Source organism: Drosophila nasuta, chromosome 2R (assembly GCF_023558535.2).
Source record: "Drosophila nasuta strain 15112-1781.00 chromosome 2R, ASM2355853v1, whole genome shotgun sequence".
NCBI lineage: Eukaryota > Metazoa > Arthropoda > Insecta > Diptera > Drosophilidae > Drosophila > Drosophila nasuta.
In genome coordinates, this window is record NC_083456.1 from 20,724,436 (window position 1) to 20,744,275 (window position 19,840).

General features: G+C 39.6%; 5 protein-coding genes across 5 annotated transcripts; 3 read left to right on the top strand and 2 right to left on the bottom strand.

The window, feature by feature from the left end:
- Positions 1 to 1,158: 1,158 nt before the first annotated feature.
- On the bottom strand, positions 1,159 to 14,282 carry LOC132786142 (luciferin 4-monooxygenase-like). Its single transcript, XM_060792579.1, is given in 4 exon segments — positions 1,159 to 1,576; positions 1,578 to 2,215; positions 2,277 to 3,022; positions 13,999 to 14,282. Coding segments are annotated over 2 exon segments (795 nt in total). The 5' UTR covers positions 2,043 to 2,215; positions 2,277 to 3,022; positions 13,999 to 14,282; the 3' UTR covers positions 1,159 to 1,246.
- On the bottom strand, positions 2,065 to 2,953 carry LOC132785145 (linear gramicidin synthase subunit D-like). Its single transcript, XM_060791137.1, has 2 exons — positions 2,277 to 2,953; positions 2,065 to 2,215 (listed from the first exon to the last, which is right to left on the bottom strand). Exons 1-2 carry the CDS (start codon positions 2,951 to 2,953, stop codon positions 2,065 to 2,067), a joined length of 828 nt encoding a protein of 275 aa, XP_060647120.1.
- Positions 14,283 to 14,352: 70 nt separating the features above from the next.
- On the top strand, positions 14,353 to 14,962 carry LOC132786143 (uncharacterized). Its single transcript, XM_060792580.1, has one exon. It carries the CDS (start codon positions 14,443 to 14,445, stop codon positions 14,941 to 14,943), a length of 501 nt encoding a protein of 166 aa, XP_060648563.1. The 5' UTR covers positions 14,353 to 14,442; the 3' UTR covers positions 14,944 to 14,962.
- Positions 14,963 to 14,983: 21 nt separating this feature from the next.
- Positions 14,984 to 15,647, top strand: LOC132786144 (calmodulin-related protein 97A). Its single transcript, XM_060792581.1, has one exon. The coding sequence runs from the start codon at positions 15,112 to 15,114 to the stop codon at positions 15,559 to 15,561; it is 450 nt and encodes a 149-aa protein (XP_060648564.1). The 5' UTR covers positions 14,984 to 15,111; the 3' UTR covers positions 15,562 to 15,647.
- Positions 15,648 to 18,521: 2,874 nt separating this feature from the next.
- On the top strand, positions 18,522 to 19,553 carry LOC132785500 (uncharacterized). The gene is made up of 2 exons (XM_060791623.1): positions 18,522 to 18,630; positions 18,700 to 19,553. Exon 2 carries the CDS (start codon positions 18,772 to 18,774, stop codon positions 19,471 to 19,473), a length of 702 nt encoding a protein of 233 aa, XP_060647606.1. The 5' UTR covers positions 18,522 to 18,630; positions 18,700 to 18,771; the 3' UTR covers positions 19,474 to 19,553.
- Positions 19,554 to 19,840: the final 287 nt, after the last annotated feature.

Below are 19,840 nucleotides of genomic sequence, written 5' to 3' on the forward strand. Positions count from 1 at the left end.
TTCCCCAATGCCCCAATCTCTTTAGCTCCCGTAATACTGGCAACCCTTAGTCAACTTTGTTGTTGTTGCTTCGTTCGTGTTGTTCATTTGCAAACAACTTTTGTCTCTGGCGCAACAATTTACCGTTAAGAGCTCAACATTGTAACACTGGTTTTTCACTTTTCACTAAGTACCGGGTTTGTGTTACACATAAAAACGCATAAAATGCCGCAGCCACAGCCGACGCAGAAAGCATTGAGAGACAGAGAGAGAGAGAGAGAGTGAGTGAAAGGGGTGTTTGGGGGAGTATTGTTAACTGTTAACGGTGCAGGGGTTGACTTTAAGCAATCTGCCCAAGTTTTGTGCAACCTGCGAAGTTTGTCACTCCATCAAAGAAATGCGAGGCGGGGCAACTCTGAGACTCGCCACGCAATGCATTCGCCCCGTAATCCACACTCATTGTCAAACCAGGTGTTTGGCATGGTGGTTACTCGGGAGTAAATAAATGCATAGAGCGAGGGGTGGACAAGTGAGGAAGCTGGGGCTCAACTAGCGCCTAGATATCGTGTCAACACAAGTTTTGCATTTTGCAAATGTGTTTTTCTTTTGTTTTTCTCACTTGGCACCTCGCACGTCCTTTAAGTAGTTAAATTAGTTTTCATAGTTTGGCGCCATTTGGCCACCCGTTCCCTCCTTTCCCCCACAATCCTTTTACGCTGCGTGTAAATTAAATCTTTTTTCGCTTTTAGTTTATAAACTCGCCGCTGGGACGCTGGCACAAAACTTTTGGCATTTTATGTTGCCTGATTTTATTAAAATTTACAACCAGCGCGCTGGTTGAAATTCAGCTCAAACTCAAACTGAAACTCAAGTTCCCATTACAATACATAGAAGACGGCTAAAGTAATGCCGGATTTTCGTTCGCTAACTGCTAAAGAAATATACGCAAATATTGAAATTTCGTTACCTCGGTCGAATTATTGCTGTTAAGAAGTTTTCCAACTACCTGCTTGTTGAATCTATTGCCATAAACTTTGGCTGTGTTTTGTACAGTTGTGTGTTAGTTATTTTTAAGATTTGTTAATCCTTAACAATAATCTTTGTTTTAGATTGTGTTTATTTTTGTGGTTTTATTTTACACTTTACTTTTTTAAATTTTATGTTATGTATTTTAAAATTAAATTTTGAAATTTCAATGGTTTATTTAACGTTTACGAAGTACATTCTAAATAACAATGAAAGTGATTAATTTAGACATATTTTACTTTTATTTGTCCTCTATTTGGTTATTCATTAGAAAGGTCTCCTTTACAGCTCGTCGATTTACTTTGCCATTGGGACTTCTAGCTAAATTGGAGACAAACTGTACTCCGCCATGTAGATGTTTATAGCTTGCGCTGATCTTGCTTGCCACAAAGTCCACTACTTGAACGGCATTCAATGTAGAACCTTCTCTGATTACAATTGAGGCAGTAGCAGCATCGCCTTTAAGTTCACTCCAAATGCCAAAGACACACACTTCTGCCACTTCGGGCATTTGTGCAATTACCTCCTCTATCTCATTTGGATAGTAACTCATTCGCATATACTTGAGAAGATCCTTTTTTGCGATCCACCACGAATAGATAATTATCGTCATCGAAGTAACCTAAATCACCGGTGTGAAACCAACTTTCAGAGTCTCTCATCTCTTTTGTAGCTACATCATTTTGATAGTAGCCACTCCAATGCTGTCCATGATCAATGTAGATCTCCCCCACCTCATTCGGTCCCAAGTTCTTTCCATTTTCATCCACAATACGCATGCGAATGATGGGCAAGAGGCGACCCACCGAAGTGGGCCTCATGTGGGTGCTGAAATTATTGGCCAAAGGCGTAACCATCTCCGTCATGCCATATGCCATGCCCAGGATGCCTTTGCCTGGCAGATAGGACTCCATCGTCGCCACAGTCTTTGGTTGTATGCGTCCACCAACGATGATTAAATATCGCAAGCTTTTTAACTGGTTGGCATTAATCTCAGGACTATTGACTAGCAAAGCGACTTGTGAGACACCCAACATAGCCCAGCTGATGTTATACTTTTCACATATGGTCAAAAAAATGTTCAGGACTAAATGGCTGCTCGGAAATTAGACTCAATGTGCTATTAACACCCGACGTGATCAGCTTGATTAATCCAGAAACCCAATCGAGTGAACTTGGTGTATATTGCACATCATTTGCGCCAAGATAGCTAAAAGTATAAGATATAAAAGTATTTGTAATTTGATAATTTCAAGTTATTAAACTATTACCTGAAGGCTTCAAATAAAATGGGATTGTTGGGTATCGTTACTGCTTTTGGGGTGCCCGTTGACCCAGAGGTGTGAAGTATGGCCATCGTGCTATCTCTGCTCCTTCGAAAGCATTCTGGCTTGTAATCCTTTTCTAATGGAGTTGTTAATATGTCAGCAATGCTTGTTACACCTCTCGAACTTCCATCGATAGTTATTATCTTTGCTCCCAATGATTTCGCTACACTTTTGGCCTTCTCACAGTCTTCAACAACACAGAAAATGATTTGTGGTTTAATAAGGTTAAACAAATCACGAATCTTAGGTTCGTCCATGTTGGGATTAGCAGCACTAAAGGGCGTTCCATTGAATATGCAGCCATAGGCCAATGTAGCCAAATGTGTTGTATTTCTTGCCAGGATGCCCACGTTATGCGACTCCTCGATGAGTCCTTCTTGCCGTAAGTATGCACTTACTTTCGTTGCATTCTCGAGCATTTGACCGCGAGTCAGTTGCCTATTTTCGGCAATGGAAATTTGAAAAACTCTCTCAGGCTCACTTTGCAGCTGATTAAATATAAGCTGGGCAATTGTTAAATCGTCGTTGTAAGAACTTTGCGTTCCGGCACCTGACCAGATTTTTTCTTCCGCATTATAGCTCGTCGTTAACTTGGTCGTCAGCCTGGTGTGGTCTAACATTTTAAACTAACTAAAGAGTTTTGTCGCCGAGCAGGTTTGTCTTATATTATGAGTACATATGTTCACCAGCTGAGATATGCAAATAGATTAGATAAAGTTGCTCATGTTGATAGTAGAATTTTGCTCAAGTTTCTTGTTTTCATACCCTGCTAAAAAACTTGTAATAAGGCGCTATTCGATTTATGCTAAACTAAAATTTATTGAAAAATGTATTTAAAGTATTTCATAGCGGGAATAATTATTGTTTTTCAGTGAGTTTTTTAACTAGTTCAATATGAAAAAAGTTAATTAGTAATGAGATTTATATTAAAATTAATTAGAATTTAAATTGATCTGTAATTAAATTATAAATAATCAGAGTATATTGTAGTCGAACACTCTTGGGTAAAATGTTGTTATTTTGTGAATTGGTTTATTTTTTCATTTTTTATCTCTTACTATTTATAGTGTTTGTGTGGCTGAGACTCAATTAGGCAGTATTGATAAAAAAAGATTGAGTGAATTTCATAATACTGGTTCTCATTGCCGAAGAAGAACAAATTTTCGGAGATTTAAATGTGCATTTAAATAAATTAAATTTACAACATATATTTTATATTATTTATTTATTATGTTATAACTCAAATAAAAACTCCACTGCATTTGTGCTTAAATTTAGGTTGCTAGAAGTTCATTTGTGCAATTCGATTTGCTTGAATTTAAAGTTCACGACACAGGTTTGAAATTTCAAACAATTGGCGAATGCAAAACAGTTATTCATATGTGACACAGACACAGAAACAGACACTCACACACAGACATTGTGATGAAATAGAGAGCGCGTCATGAAATGCAGTTGGAATTGCATTTGCGCATTTCCGGTCAGCGCACGGATGTTCCGGTGATCAATTTTCAAATGCGCTGTGTCAGTTCACTGGCTGGTCAGTTGCCGTGCTGAGCTGTGCTGTGCTGTGTTGTGCTGTGTGTTGTCTAGTTTTGGATAGGTTGCCCATGTTCAATGTCTGTCCGGTGGCAGGAAGAGAGCCCAGCAATTGCAACATTGGGAGCTGGCAGCTGGGAACTGCGAAGCAGGCAAAGCTGTAAAGGGAGAGAGTATGAGAGAAGAGGAACTGGACAAGCAGCAAGAGCAGCAAGAGTAGTAATCGACCTGTCGCCCGCTCATCCACTTGCCTTCGTTATGTGGCCCTTTGCAAAATTGAATACAAATTCACAGTTTTTGCATATTTGGTTACAGTTCTCTAGCTCCTTCTTAAACACACACATACACACACAGACACTCTCACATAGTTGTGGTTTTCATTTTGTGAATTTTAAGCACAATTTTTTTTTTATTCCGTGTGTTTCCTTCATTTCCTGCTACCTCTCAGGCTGATGCTGTTGTTGCTGCTGCTAGCCTGCAATTTGTGCGCTCTGTGGATAACAATTTTCGGTTGTGCAATTTGTAGCTGAATTTTCGTATTTGTATCTTTTCGTTTTTTCATCGTGCATTTACTTTTTATCTGTTCATGTGCCACACAAAAACCAAACCGCAGACATTAGGGCAGCGTCAGCTTTAAAAGTGGATACATCAGCATGCCGTGGCGTTGTGTTAGTTTTGCGGTTTTTGTGGCGAACACAAAAAAAAAAGTGAGAAATAAAAGTTCTAATAAATAAACAAATAAATGCATAAACTTATGTGCGCATGTGTTGAAAATTTCTGCAAAAATATTTATGCAATTCATTTAAATGCAGACACAGTCAGTCAGTCAGTCAGTGAATTGTGCGAGTCATAAACAATGTCAATTACCTTCAGGATACAATCAGGATGTTTGATGTTGAATGCTGTTGGCTGCCTGCAGCTTTAAGGAGCCAATTTCAGACAATTTCCGCACACACACACACACACACACACACTTTGTCGAGCTGTCGACAGTTTGGCGAACTAACTTTGACTCGTCTCAATTAATGAGATTAATTAGCAACTAATCAAATTTGCAACTACAACTTACCGACTGCCATTGATGTGAGGCAGCTGGCAACCATCTTTCGTTCCAACAAGTATTGGTTGCTTCGTTGCTGTCGCTGTCTGTCTGCTGATGTCCTTGTCAAGGCTGTCTGTCAATGTCTTGATGCTTGCAAATTGCTTGACGCAATCTAATTAACTTCATTTGGTTAGCTACTTTCAGCAGCTTTTAGAATGTTTTTAGCGAGTTTTTCGGGTGCCAACCCACGTTGCTAGAACAAAATATTAAGTATTCGTGCCGTTGGACTGTGGAATCTTACTAATTTTCATTTATATACATTAAATTGACAGCGAAACAAAGAGAGAGAGAGAGAAAGGTGTTTTCTGTGCTGTTCAATTTGTAGCGCACAAATTGCACCGAAACTGCAAAGTCCACACATGCTGTGGCAGTGGTTGATTAGTTACGACGCCTCTGGCTGCCACTTGCTTGTAATTTAGCCTGGATAGTTGCAGTCGTTGACCATCAGCTCAACTTGGCCACCGCTCACTAACTTATTTATGTCCGAAGTCCAAGATAAACAGACAACGCCTCAAGTCCGACTCTCACATGACCTTATCTATCTAATCGAAAATGATGTTGTAAAAAGTGTTTGCGGGTGGGAAAAGTTTTGCCCGCAAACTGGGCCACTTTGGCTTATGTTGTCCTCGTCTTGAATTTATGTTGGCTCAATGTTTTTTTGCCTGTCCGATTTGTCAAGTTTTTTTAATAGAAAAATAGCAAAAAAAAAGAAGAATAAAACATCGCTAGCAATTTCGTTGTCGATTTTCAGTTTATAGCCCTTGACAGCTGCACTTTGCTCAAATGGAGAAAGGGATTTGCCAGAAACTTTTTGATGTTCAATTGCTTGAAAGTTGTGAGGAAAAGTTCATACTGGCTGCTGACAGCTGACAGCAGCAAATCGCATCGCATAGCATTGTAAAAGCATTAATTACTTACGAGTGTGTTCGTGTAAATGGGTATTTTGAATGGTCAATTGAGCTGACACACTTAACAAATACACTCGGACACAATACACTCAGCTCTGGCAATTGGAGTTGTGTGTCAGGTTCATAATTATGTCACATAATGTGCAATTAATTTCTGAATTAATTAAGCTCAATCAATGTGTGTATATATATTTGACGCTCCAACGGACAAAATTGTTCACATATTACACAGCTTAATTAGTATTTTAATGTATGAGTTTACAACAATGAAATGAATATTATTGCCACGAGAGTTCAATTGTGATATCAAAGACTGAAGGGCCCTTAGCATATATAGTATTACTACCAACTATACAAATACAAGTCGGTAAGTGATTAATGAGATGAAATTACACTTAAACTGCTGAGGTTTTTTTTCATTTTTTTACAAAGCATTGCAAAAAACCTTTGGAGAGCTTTACACATTCCACTGCAGAGCTTTAAATGGATGTATGACAACATAACGCTTCAGCGTTTTTTATTCGCATAAAAAAACGCTGACAATTCAATTGAAAGCTCCGAAAAAGAAAAAAAATGTTGTGAGCTGCAATTTCATCGCAACGTTGTCATCGAACCCAAGCCAACCACCTTCAACCGGTTCCAACTATCAAAAAGTCCAGCAAAAAGAGGAAATCCAACAAAACGAAATTAAAACCAGCCACAACTATGGTACAACGTCACATCGAGGGGCGTTTCGGCAGTTGTCGAAAGAAACAAAATCGACCAAAAGAAAAAAACAAAAAATTGGAACAGCAGACAATGCAAATATGTATGCCAGAGCAAAACAGAAGCTGCGCGAAGCTCATCTTCATGCAGCTCCTGTGCTTCACTGCAAGTAGACAATGAAATGACCCACACAACAAAAAGAATCTGAAAATGGGATGGCAGTTAAATCCGAAACTCCTCCTACTACTATAAAATCAAATCCTTAAATTTTACTACCAGAATTTATTCGTTGTGCTGAAATTAAAAATATCAGTGCTTGAGTTTTCTTATATTCGCCTGATTTAGTGATTTTTATATAGTTTTCATATTTTTTTACTATCAGCTAAACTTTTCGTTTATAGGAGAATGCTGAGTTTATTATATTCAATTGATTTAGAGATTAATATTAGATTTGTAAATTTTATTACAGTCTTAAATTTGGTTTCAGTTTAAGTTTGTAGAGAAATGCGGCGTCAATATTAGTGTAAAATCGGTAGATATTCGCAATATATTTTTTTATTGGCTTGCCCTATACATTAAATTGTGCATTTGCGCATCTGTGTGGGTGTGTGCATGACTGCTCTTAATAAAAGCAATGCAAAATATATATATATATGTACTATATATATGAGAAAGACAGACAATATTGACTGACAGGCAACGGCACACGGTGAATTGTGTAAACACGGGGTTCAGGCGGGCGTACGCTGCGTATGATTGATTTAAGCGAAACGAGGTAAAACTTACGTGGCAACTGCACTTTTGCATAAATATAAATATTGCTCATAGCTGTTATTGAAAGCACAAAAATGGCTGTGTAAGCAGTTGAGAAGCGAGACTGGGGAAGAGCAAGAGAAATCCAATCAGAGACTTGACAACTCGTTGGCCATTACTGATGATTATCAGCGTTCAGTTTAGCTGCTAATTGGCAGCAAGTTTCAGTTGCACGCCCATTACGCATTTTAATTACATTTCATGAATCTTAAAGGGAAAATCGTGACAATGATTTGTTAAACGCTTCAGCTTAAACGAGCAATACACAGCCAGAGAGTCCTTTTCCCCTGGCTGCTTTTGAGCTTGTGGCAGAACAATTTCTCTCTTTGCAGTTTGATGCGGGCTGATGGCCACACACCTGCGGCGCAATTTTCTACACTTTGGCGCATTGTTTTTGTTGTTTTGGTTTTTTTTGCGTTATCTGTCGGTTGTGCCAGGGACCTTATCATTTATCAGGCCACGGCAAAGATCAAAAGCGATGCCAGCAAGCCATCAAAAGCGATGTGAGTGCGCAGCGAAGGAAAATTAAATAGAAGAAAGCAAGAGAAGAGGAGGAAAGCGAAGTGTGTGCTGTCAGTGGTTACAAGGCAAAGGCAGATAACTGAGCTTAAAGCGCAGTTTGTTATGTGGGTCGTGTGGGGAGTGGTTTGACTGCCATGCCATTTGTTCGAAATGAAACTAATTTTGTTGATTGTGGCGCCAAAGCATTGCAAGCCATCGACTGTTGATATATGGGCACAGAGAATGTAGCTGATGCCTCACTTGGCAATTGCTTTAGTCTCTTAAAACATGAAAAAAATAAAATAAAATAAAAGCTGTCGTCGACGAGCTGACACTGAGAAGGAAGTAAATAGTATAATCTTCCTGTATATTAAAATGGATTTGCGACCAACAAATAAAGTCTTTTATAGGCCTCGACATGCTTTTTCAATATTCGTTTTATCGACATATTGGCCACCAAAAATCTTTGATGTTGAAGTGCGAATGGAGTTGATTGTGAATACATTTAATTAAAAGCATTTACAAAGAGCAGTGAAACATTTTCAACATTTCCATTTAAGTCGATGAAAAATAATTGAACTCTATTTCGATTCTTGTAGTTTCTAATTGTCATTTGTGACAATTGACTGTTGCAGTTTCTGCTTCATTCCCAGCTGTTACCGAACTATGTCAGTCAGCCAGGCAGCCAGCACTTTGGCCTTTTGAATACCTGCAACCAATCAGAAAATCTTCTTCTCCATTCCTCCATTGGCACATTTATCACATTTCCCGCATAACTTGACTTGGCCAGTTGCAATGCTCTTTCCTTTTATGACATTTTATTATACCAATTAGACTGTCTGCCTTGGGCCTGCCATTGTTCTTGGTCTCATCCTCGTTCTCATCTAGTTTGTGCTTTGTACTTCACTAGTTTTTTGTGTGTATGTGTGAGTGTATTTGTTCACACCTATTTTACCTGCTGACTGCTTGGAATTTACGGCTCTCGATTGTGCTGCCAGCACATTTATTCATACGACGAAGCAAGGAGCAACTATGAGTAGTACTCGCAGCGTTGCCCGTTTGGACTGCGACTTCGCCGGGTACCCTGGGTTGCTCTGGATGGTTTTCCTGTATACTCTGGGTACACTCTCTGCTAGCACTTCACTTGTAGCAGCACATTTTTCAAATGTGCAACACTTGCCGGCAGTTGTAGTTGTTGTTGCTGTTGTTGTTGTCGCCATGTTGTGCTGCTCGGCACATAAATGACATTTACATTTTGAGCACATAATGTTGTTCTTGTTGCTGTTGTTGTTGTTGCTGTTTTTGCCTGGGCTGTGTACACGTATGGCTCGAGGTGATAATTGCACACGGCGTCGAGCATTCGACAACAACAACAGCAACAACAGCAGCAACAACATCAACAACGACAACAGGCACTTCAATTGCAAACTGAATGTTACTGCCGCTGTTGAGAATTTTGCCAACTAACAACTTCCTGCACTTGTTGGTCGGAGTTGCATTTTATGGCTTTAATTTTGCGCAGTTGAAAAACAATTTGCCCATGGTGCTAGCAAAAGAAATAACTGCTAAACCAACTTAAATTTAAGTCAAGGCTTCCAACATTTAGTCACCATTGACTAAACCGTATATCAAGGAACAACTAACTACTGACCACTGCGTCCACTTTGCAAATCCAAATTGGGCTTTAGACAGGCAATAAATTAACGGCCACGTGTGTATGAAGCTGAGGATGCTGAATGGAAACGAGAAATACAAGAATAGAATTCCGGTCAAAGCCTACTTCAAAGGTAAGCCGGACAATGCCGATGTTGCCGTAGCTTATTGAAAGTGCTTTAAAAAGGTCAATAGAAGCTGATGAGAAAGCTGCTTTCTAGGCACTCAATGGCGATGATCAAAAGCATGGCAAACTTTTGTTACCATCAACTTTTTGTTAACGTTATTAAAGTGACTCGGCACCAACAAGGTGAGCGAGAGTGACTCAAAAGTTTTCTCGGCTAACAGAGGCTATTTCTGTGCCTGCGTTCGGATTTTGGACAGCTTAGTATGGGTTGTGTGGTTAATTGTACGGCTTAAAATAGCCGTGCTTAAATATAGATAGAGTTCGCAATTTTCATGAGCCAGCACTAAAATGGATGAAACTAAATCAGCTATTTGGATGATGCGCAGAAAAGTATGCTATGATTTTTACATTTGTGTATAGAGACTTGTATTTATGAGCTTTGCTTGTGTAATCTTAATACCTGATTAATATTTTGATTTGAATAACGAGAATTCTTGTGCAAATAGCCAACTTATAAAGGTTATTGTATGAGTAGATAAAAACAAGCAACAAACAAACAAGCTATTTTGTTTTTTTATTCAAACTATTTGCATAATAAAGCAAGAGAAAGCCAAGTATGAGTTTGGCTGCAAACAGCACAGTGCCTCAAAGCTGTATTACTAATTGCTTTGTCTTGACCCTGTGTATCATTGTGTTTGTTTGTCTGACGAAAGTCAACTCTGGGCTTGTTATTGTTGTTGTGGAATTGCCTTTTGTGTTGATTTTCCAGTTAGTCGCACTTTGTGCATTGTGCAATTTAAGTTATGAAAAAGCGTTTCGTTCCGATGCGCTTTGTAGACCTCTTTTTAAAAGGGTATTACTCAATTGTGAACAGCTTGGTAACAAGATGCTAAAATGTATGAATTTTAATATTTTATTGCTTTTCTAGTATTATAAATATTTTTGGTACTTCTTAGTTCATTTATTTATGAGTAGATTCTAAAGTTAAGCTATGAAAATTGTTTAATAATTTTGTTTTCTAGCCCCAATATTCAGTTTACAGTATGATAATAAATCCTTCGATTGGCTAAGGGTATTCAATCGGTTAGTGAAAGCCAAAAACTTTTGCGCATACCCTGGCATTTTTGCTTTGTTTTGCTTTGTTCTTGATGTTGCTGTTGGTTTGTTTCGCATTGCATTGCATTTCACATGCGCCGGCAGCAATTCCTCACTTCCATTTCTGGTGCCGTTTTCCATTTGGTTTATTGCGAATTTTATTGTTTTGCGGTGGTTTATGGCACTGCCAACGTAGTGTGTAAATATTTACATTGGCTCCTTCACATTCTCATTCGTTCACTTCCACTTCCACTTCTACACTCAGCCTGAACCGAACTGAGCTGAGCTGAGCTTTCGCTCCCGGCAATTTTCCCCCAGATGCGTTAAATATGCAGAAAAGTGCAATATTTGCTTGGCTATTTCAATCAGCGTTGATGACGTTCGCCTCGTAACGTGGCCAGAAATTTTCAATTAAAAACTGTACCGCAACAGACACTGTTCCTGCGCCTCTGTCAAAGGCATTTTAGGAGCAAACGGTTTTGGGCAAATTATTTGCTATTTGCTATTTGCGGCCTGCTTAAATTTTATTAATTTGAAACAAAACTTAATTACTGTACATACACAAGCAACGAGCTGGACTGACCTATTAAGCAAATGGGCTTACATAAAACTTTGCCAGCCATCCAGAAAGTAGCTGCGGGCGTAGGCGAGTCTTTGGGCTGCAGCAATAAAGGGGCGGAAGGAACTGCACTAAAACAAAGCGTGTAGAAATAATGTGCTAAATGAACAAAGCTTCGCCATGAGAATGAGAATGAGACCGAGAACATCGAGTGGGAAGCTCGTTTTTGGGCCTGTGGTCGGTTCAAGCAAATACAAATAAAATTAACTAAACTCAAAACAAATACTCAACTTTGTGCTCGCTAGTCCAGTTTGTAAAGTGTGCTGTTCAAAAAAAATAAAAATACTGCAAAATAATTAAAAACTAATTAAATGGGCGAAAGAGAGAAAGAGAAAGGGAATGATGGCAGTTGGCAGCGGGTAAGTGTTGTTTACTGGGCGTAGCAGGCGCCGTTGTCGAGCTGCTGTAAAACTTAATTAACTAAATGCCAGACAACAAAAACTAAAACAATAACAATAAGTCCACAGAAGTTGTCGCCCACTTGCCCACTTGTCCCCTTACCACACGCCCACCAATGCCGCCCACAAATGCCGTGCTGTGCTATTGCGATGCCCGTACACGGGGCGTATGAGTAATTTAATCATTGTGTTGGCCTGACCAAAGCTTTTGTTGTCATCCACAAATGCAATTTGTGTCACAAACAAACAAGAAACTAACATGGCCAAAAAGGACTTATACACAAAGTCAACAAAAGTTATGACTTTCTGTGTTGTGCAAGTCTCATAATTTCATGAAAGTGAAACATGGCAATTGAGAATCCACTCATAAAAACCAGTTGAACTAACAATTTTATAGATCAATTTAAAATAGAATTGCTATATTATATGTATTTTAACATTAGCACGTAATATAAAAACTCGTATCTTTTTATTGCATATAAAAAAAGTGGTGTTTAAAGGGATTTAATTAATACGCTTGGAAACAATTTAAGTATTTAGTTGAAGTGGAGCTTAAATCAATTACTGATTGATTTATTTCGTACTCCATGCCTTTTAATGCCTGCACGTGCAACTTTGATTCCTTTAAAGAGCAAGATGCCGGTTTTCATTTGGCAAGACTTCTCTGATTCGTTTTTATTTTTAGCCAGACTCGTTGGTAACTTAACCTTTGACTTGCCCCGTCTACATATTTGCCTTTACACTTAAAGCAGCAACAAGCAGCAAGCAACAGCAAGTTCTACTCTTGCAGTGTTTTTGTTTTAAAATGCTTTCTCCTTAGTCCACAGCCTCCATGGGTTGTAAACAGAAAGCCATTGAGATAGAAAGTGGTGGCAGGTTGAATTGCCTTTGCCTCAAGTGCGCCAAGGCAGAGGCTGAAGAAGTCTGCGTCCATGTTGTCCGTGTGTCTGGGTGTTTCTTTTTATATCAACAGCAAACAAGCCAGCCAGTGCCTGAGCTTGGAGTGTGGACTGTGTGACGCTTGTTAGTCTCAATGCTGTGACGGCTTTAATGAAAATTGACATTTGTGGAAAAAAGGAAGAGCGGCAATCAAAACAACTCATCCGATTGGCCAAGCTCATATGCCAATGCATCTGGCTGACTCCCCAAAGACAATGGCTTTAGCAATAATGCAGAATATTTTCATACCACAAAGTCACACGCTTATTCCTCATCGGGTTGATTGCTGCTCTTCCCCACCGGGGGCAATATATCATTTCCGGTTGCAGTGTCGTCCGCAAAATGAGGGTCACAATGGAGCATATTGAGAGCGCTTTGTATGAGAGACAAATTTGCTGCCTATGCTCTGATAGCACTCAATGACAAAGAGCTGTAGCTATGACAGTGACCACTCAATTGGAACTGAGTGTCGCATTGTGTGTGTAGTGATATCTTCCTTTGCTTAATTAAATTCAGGAGGATAAAGCAATTGAGCAAGTTTTGTGGAAGTAAAGTAGAATTTAGTGTAGGGAGGACTTCAAATCGAATTTTGGTTGAAAAATATAATTTCTTTATAGAATTCTTAAACCATCTACAAATCAAATATATATTCTCTGTTAAGATTCAATTATTTGTCTATCTAATATAGGCTTACTACAAACCCAAGGCCTTGTATAAAATTTAATACTCAACTCAGCGTCTTAAAGCTTTCATTTATAATGCCAACTTAAAGCTCTGTAGAAATTCGAAGTAAAATCTGTGTTTTGCTTTTGATTGCAGGTTGTGTTTTTAACAGCCTCAGGAAATTGTTTTTTTTATTTTTCGTATTTTATTTGAAATTCCAGGTCCAAGCTCAGCTGCTTTGGTAATTACAATTTTAATTAAAATCGTTGCTTTTTGGACATTTGTTTTTCTTGTAGATATTTGGTTGTTTGCCGTTTTACGTGCCGTCTTTTGTGGCATGCAATGGGATTGTTGTTGTTGTTGTTGTTGCTGCTTTTAAGCTTAACGTGCATAAGGCAAATTGCACAATTTACATAATTTCTAGCTGTAACTGGCAAATTGCTTTGGCATCGGTTGCAGCTGGCATATTCCCACACAACATCAACAACACCAACAGCAACAACAACAACAACAACAACCACAACAACAATTAGAAATGCAGATCCAACAATCCATAATTGGGAACTGCTGCTAATGAGAAGCAAACTCAAGTGACCGACTCACCTGTACAACTTCTCCTCCGTCGTCTACCACAAAAGTTGGTCTACTCCCCATACGATGTAAACATTTCTCTGCATTGGTATGTGCGCATTGAGATTGCTCATGCTTAGGACAATTACTCGTGGTGACTCATCTTGACTTTAGGGGTATATTGTCAGCAGACTAAGTGTACTCTATATCCCTTTAACAATGGGGAATACCACTAATCGCATTGAGCTAAATCGATAATTGATTATTGCAGTTACAAGTCAATAAAGATAATTGTGATAATAATCTCATAGTATACTAAACAATAGTGTAAATAAAAAATGTTCTCATAGTCGACAGTGCTTTTTTGTTTCATTAAAATATTTAAAGTAGTTTCAAAATTTAGTGTATGCTTTCAAATCAATTCAACACACTTCCTTTCCACAATTCCACATCAGCTGTCCTTAAACTCTCTTCTAAATGGATACGGATTTTGATTATGGCACTCCACCACCAGAAGAACGCCTAATACGAGAACATACTTTGACCGCAGAACAAGAAGCAGATTTAACGGAAGCCTTTACACTGTTTGATACTAAAAATCAAGGCTATATATCTATGAAACAGTTGAAGGACATTATGCATGCAGTTGCGCACAATCCACTGGAGCATGAACTGCAGGAATACTACAATGAATATGATCCAAATAGTACAGATGAATTGTATCTCAGTGATTTTCTGCATCTGATGTCAGAGCGTTATAAAGACATGACGCCGGAGGATGAAGTTATATTGGCATTTCAAGTCTTTGATAAAGACGATAATGGATATATACATGAAAATGAATTTCGACAAATTATGTCCACGATGGGAGATCCCATGGATCCTGATGATGTCGATCAGATTATACTCGATGCCGATTCGAATACCGAGGGCAATATTCTCTATAGAAATTTCGTTGCCATGATGAGTGAAAAGTAAAGCAGGCGACGATCATTTGACAGTTTTAAGTTTCAAGTTTTGAATACGAATAACAAATTAAATGCTTCAGTCTGTAAATACTCACAAAATAGTTTAAGTCGACAAAAAAACTCAAAATCGAAACTCTTTTACATTTCTCCCGACAAGAAATCATAATCATTCACAATCATGGTTCAAGATTTGACTGACGAGCAAATTGCCGAATATAAAGAGGCGTTTTCCCTATTCGATAAGACTGGGACCGGCATGATAAGCACTCGCGAGTTGGGAAATCTGATGAAGTCGTTGGGCCAGAATCCCACCGAAGCGGAGTTAAGGGATCTTGTGAATGAAATCGATCTCAATGGTGACGGTGAAATAGATTTTGCGGAATTTTGCTCGTTAATGTCGAAACAAGCGAACGAGGGCGACGCCGATGAGGAACTTCGTGAGGCATTCAAAATCTTTGACAAGGATGAGGATGGTTTCATCTCGCCAGCCGAGCTGCGATTCGTTATGACAAATCTGGGAGAGAAGCTAACCGACGAGGAGATCGATGATATGATACGTGAAGCTGATTTTGATGGTGATGGTCTCATTAACTATGAGGAGTTTGTTTATATGATCACGCAGAAGTAAAATTTGAAGCAAACCCACTTTTATGCAAATTTTGTAAATAGTTCAATGCAACAGTTTAAATTAAAGTTTCGATGAAAATGTAAGAAGAGTTGTCTCTCATGTTTCCAAGCTAATCATTGGTTTCGGCTGAGCACAACTTCAACATCAACCTTGTGCACGTTGTCATCAAACTTGGGCTTCACTTGCGTCCTGTGCTCTTCTCTTCGCTTGCTCATATTTGCGTAAATTTCATGTTTCGGTTTTTGTGGTCGGTTGCTTTGAGAATTTTGCTTGAGAGACTTTTGCCAAGCACTGAGCACTGTGCGGCGTCTGCCTTCTCCTCCATATGCTGATGAGGCTTCGTGGGCGTGGCAGACATCTGAGCTGATGCTGGGACGGTGCACCTTTGTGGCTTGCGAGCAATTTTCCTGTTGCTTAAATTCAATTTACTTATGCATTAAAATTAAATTTTACCTGAGGCTCAATGGCTCTCGACTCAACTTGCTGTGCTCACTCTGCTGCAGGCGCAGTACAACATGTTCCTGCCTTTATCTTTTTTTTTTGGTTGATCCTTTAGGGAGTATCATGACATTTTTGCATATTACACTACAAATTTCCTGATGGCGTTCCCGGTTAACGAAATGCCAGCTTTGCTTAATTGAAAGTTCTCAAAACATTGGCACAGAAATCGATGCATTTTCAAGTGTAAACGATCCAAGTGACAGCCACAGCAATGGCAATGGCAATGGTAACAAAAAACAGTGCAGATTTCAATTTCAGATGCAACATCAATAAGCACTTGCAATGGCATAAATATAATATATACCCCCAGAGAGAGAGAGAAAGAGAGCGAAAGAGACATATGGTGGGAAGGAAAAGGGGTGAGCATAGACATAGCTGCTACTACATTTGCCTCTGATACTCACATTCTGGTCGTCCCAGCTCTGATTCTGGCACTGGCTTGGGATGACGACAGATGCCATTCGATGGTCCACTGACTGCAGAGGAAATTGAATTTGTGTGTGGCTGAGTATTGTTGTTGCCATTTCGGAAGTGTGGCCATGATAGAGGGGCTGTGAACCTAGGTCAGGGACAGATCATAACATTGCAAATTAATGAAAATTTACCTGTAAATCATTTGTGTTTTCTTCATTAAGTAAGGCAAGTAATTGCAATTAAGATACCATTTCAGATAATTACAGCCTATTGGTTAAATGGAGTTTAATTAAAGAGCATTGCAAGTTCGTTTGCAGTGTGATAGTTGCATTCGCCAAAATGTTCCATTCACATCGATTTCGTGTACGATTTTTTGTGGTTTTTTGCCACACCAGGACCAAGGCTCACACCCACTCTCGGGAGTGTCATTTGGGACACTTCTGCACATGTACTTGGCCACGCAAAAAAGGCGCATGAAAGTGACGTGGATGAGGATGAGGATGAGGCTGAGGATGGTGATAGGGCTGAACATGAAGCACAAGCACAAGCTGAGCGTACAAGGACATGCTGGGTGTGTGGGGCGCCGTGAGGTAGCCCGACAAATGTGCAAATGCCACAAGGCAGCTTGCAAGCGAATAAGTTTCGTCTGTGCCGTATGGGGGCAAGGACAAGAGCCAGGCAAAGCCAGGGCATTCGAAATTGCTGCCAGTTGCGGTTGTCGAGTGTCCATTTCTGCAGTAATTCAACTCCACTTAAATATTTTGGAATATTTTCGAGAGAAAATTCCCCCTTTTTAATTGATAGTAAAGCATATTTAACATAAAGACCTTTTTCGACTCTTTAAATTGTAGCATTTTCTGTAAAATCTTTATGGCTCGTAAAAACTAACTTTCGTATGGCAAATCTAAGTTCTTAGCCAGCATAAAAGTGTGGCAAAGACGAATACCCTTTTGGGATTAGCAGATCAACGCACAAAACGACCCACAGAGCAATCGTCTAGGGGGTCTTTTGTGGAGTTACCAGCTCAACCATTTCGATAATGCCCCAAAGCTTATCAAGGGCAAAACGACTTGGTCAACAGTTGAAGGGGAAGGCAACCGAAGCTGGCAGTTGCTTTGATGACCCAATTAGTTTTGACCAAAAGAAGAAGAACCGAACTTATTTTGTTTATGATATGTGGGCGAGCTTTTCATGTTGTAAAATGTTTACTGTTTCATGTATTGTATTAACCGGCTAAACCAGAATTTATGTCTATAAATGCGCATAGTTGTAAACTAGAAATTGCTAAAAGCACTTTAACCCAATTAACTAGACGTATACATAATGTTTCAATGTATTGGGATTTCACAGAATTAGAACTAAAGTGTAATAATGTTACGCAAGGGCTGATCATATTTATTCAGAATAGAATACAATGTCACAAATAAAAGGTTCACTACAGTTGTTAACACAAATGAGGCGTATACGTAATATTTCAATGAATTAGAATTCCATAGAATTAACGCTGCATTGTGTAAAAAGGTTATGTAAGAGATGGTCACACTTATTCAGAATATAATATACAAGTGAACAAAATTCGACATCGCTGGTTACACAATTGACAGGGCGTATGCGCAATATTCAAATGTCTTATGATTTCTAGGAATTGGAGCACTTTGATAGTGAAGTGATGAAATATGTAACATCTGGTCACACTTATTCTGAAAACAATATAATTTTACACATAAAAGGTCCATTAAATAAGAATTTCGAGCCGTGCTCGTTGAATTTAAATACACTTTCCATTTTATGACACTTCAGCGCAGCTCTTAGCAAAAATACTTTTGGATTTGTTTCTGCGAAACTCAGCTTTGCTGTAGTGTTTCACGCATATCTTAGAGTATCATGTGGCTCTTAAGGCTGACGAGCTTCCACTTTCAAAATGTTGCCGTTAAATTGCTTGGAAAAGTTATGCGCCGAGCCTGCCTGCGTCTGTCGTCGCCTTTGCTGTATTTCCACGTTGCCCCTCCCGTCATTACTGTTCGCCTACTGCTCGTGCAACATTTATATATTTTTATTTTCCACTCTGTAAGTTGACTTAGCAAACTACTTGAAATGTAAAAATGTTCGAGCGGCAACTGAAAAGGAAAACTTGCAGAAAGTTTGAAGGCTCACGTAATTATGCGAATTGCACAGCTAACTCAGGCTTTCAACCCGTTACTCCTGGCACTTTTGCTACTCCAGGACATCATCCTCACACCAACCGGGGCAGTTCATCAGCTGGGACCGCTGCATCATCGTTCGCGCCTCAATGTCATGGATCAACCGGATGACATAGGAGACGATGGCAATGCCGAGAGAGGCGGCTGCGATATGATGAATCGCAACAATCCAAAGCAAACCGCCACAAATATTGCCCAAAAGGCCGCCCAGGAGGCAGAGCAGGCGTATGGCACACAGCAATGTGCAGCAGACGAGGTCGCCCACCAGGTGAAGAAGCAGCTGGCCGACAAGGCGAACACGGCAGCCAAGGCAGCCGAAGCGGCGCTGTCATGCAAGCAACAGATGGTGGAGCAACTTGAGTCAGAGCTCTGCGTATCGGAGACGGCATTGCAGCAGGAAACCGCTTTGGTGGCAACCAGCCAAAACAATTTAAATTTCGCCTGCCAGTCGGCAAAGCAAGCACATCAATTGCTGCTTGCGCTGCAGAGCATCATCAAGATTGCCCATGAGAATCTGGCGAATGCCAAGAATGCGGCTGCAGGTGCCCAACAGCAGCTGGCGGAGAAGGCGCAGCTTATAGAGTCGGCACAGCATCGCATTGATACGCTTAAGAAAATGCTTGAAAACGCGCGCAAAGATCTCGAAAACATCAAAAAGTCTGCCTACAAGGCGGTCTGTGCTGCTGCCGAGGCACGTCAGAAGGCAAACAGAGAACGAAGGAACAGCGTGAGCTGCGGGAGGAGCAGCAACCGAAGGAAGCGCCGCAAGATACACCAAAAGCAACAGCTTCAGTAGCAAGTGCATTTCATTTTATTTTCTATTGATTTTCCATAATAAATAGAGAGCAAGTCTCTATTAAATAGCTACCAAAGGTTAAAGGGTAAAATCTGTTTCAGACTATATTCATATGCAATCTTTGGCTGTACAAGTTTGCAACTTGCTTTTTAACCACACATCCATCAATCAGCATTTGATTCATCTATCATCGATTCAGTGATTGACAGCCATTCATCCACTCGCTATTCATGTGCATGCTTTGATTATACAAATTGGTGTGAGTTTCATTTTAAAGCAGAGATTCTGTATCATTAGAATAATGAATAACAGTATTCACAGATAGTTTTCTATATCCTTGAACCAATACTTGGTAACTTTTCATCTC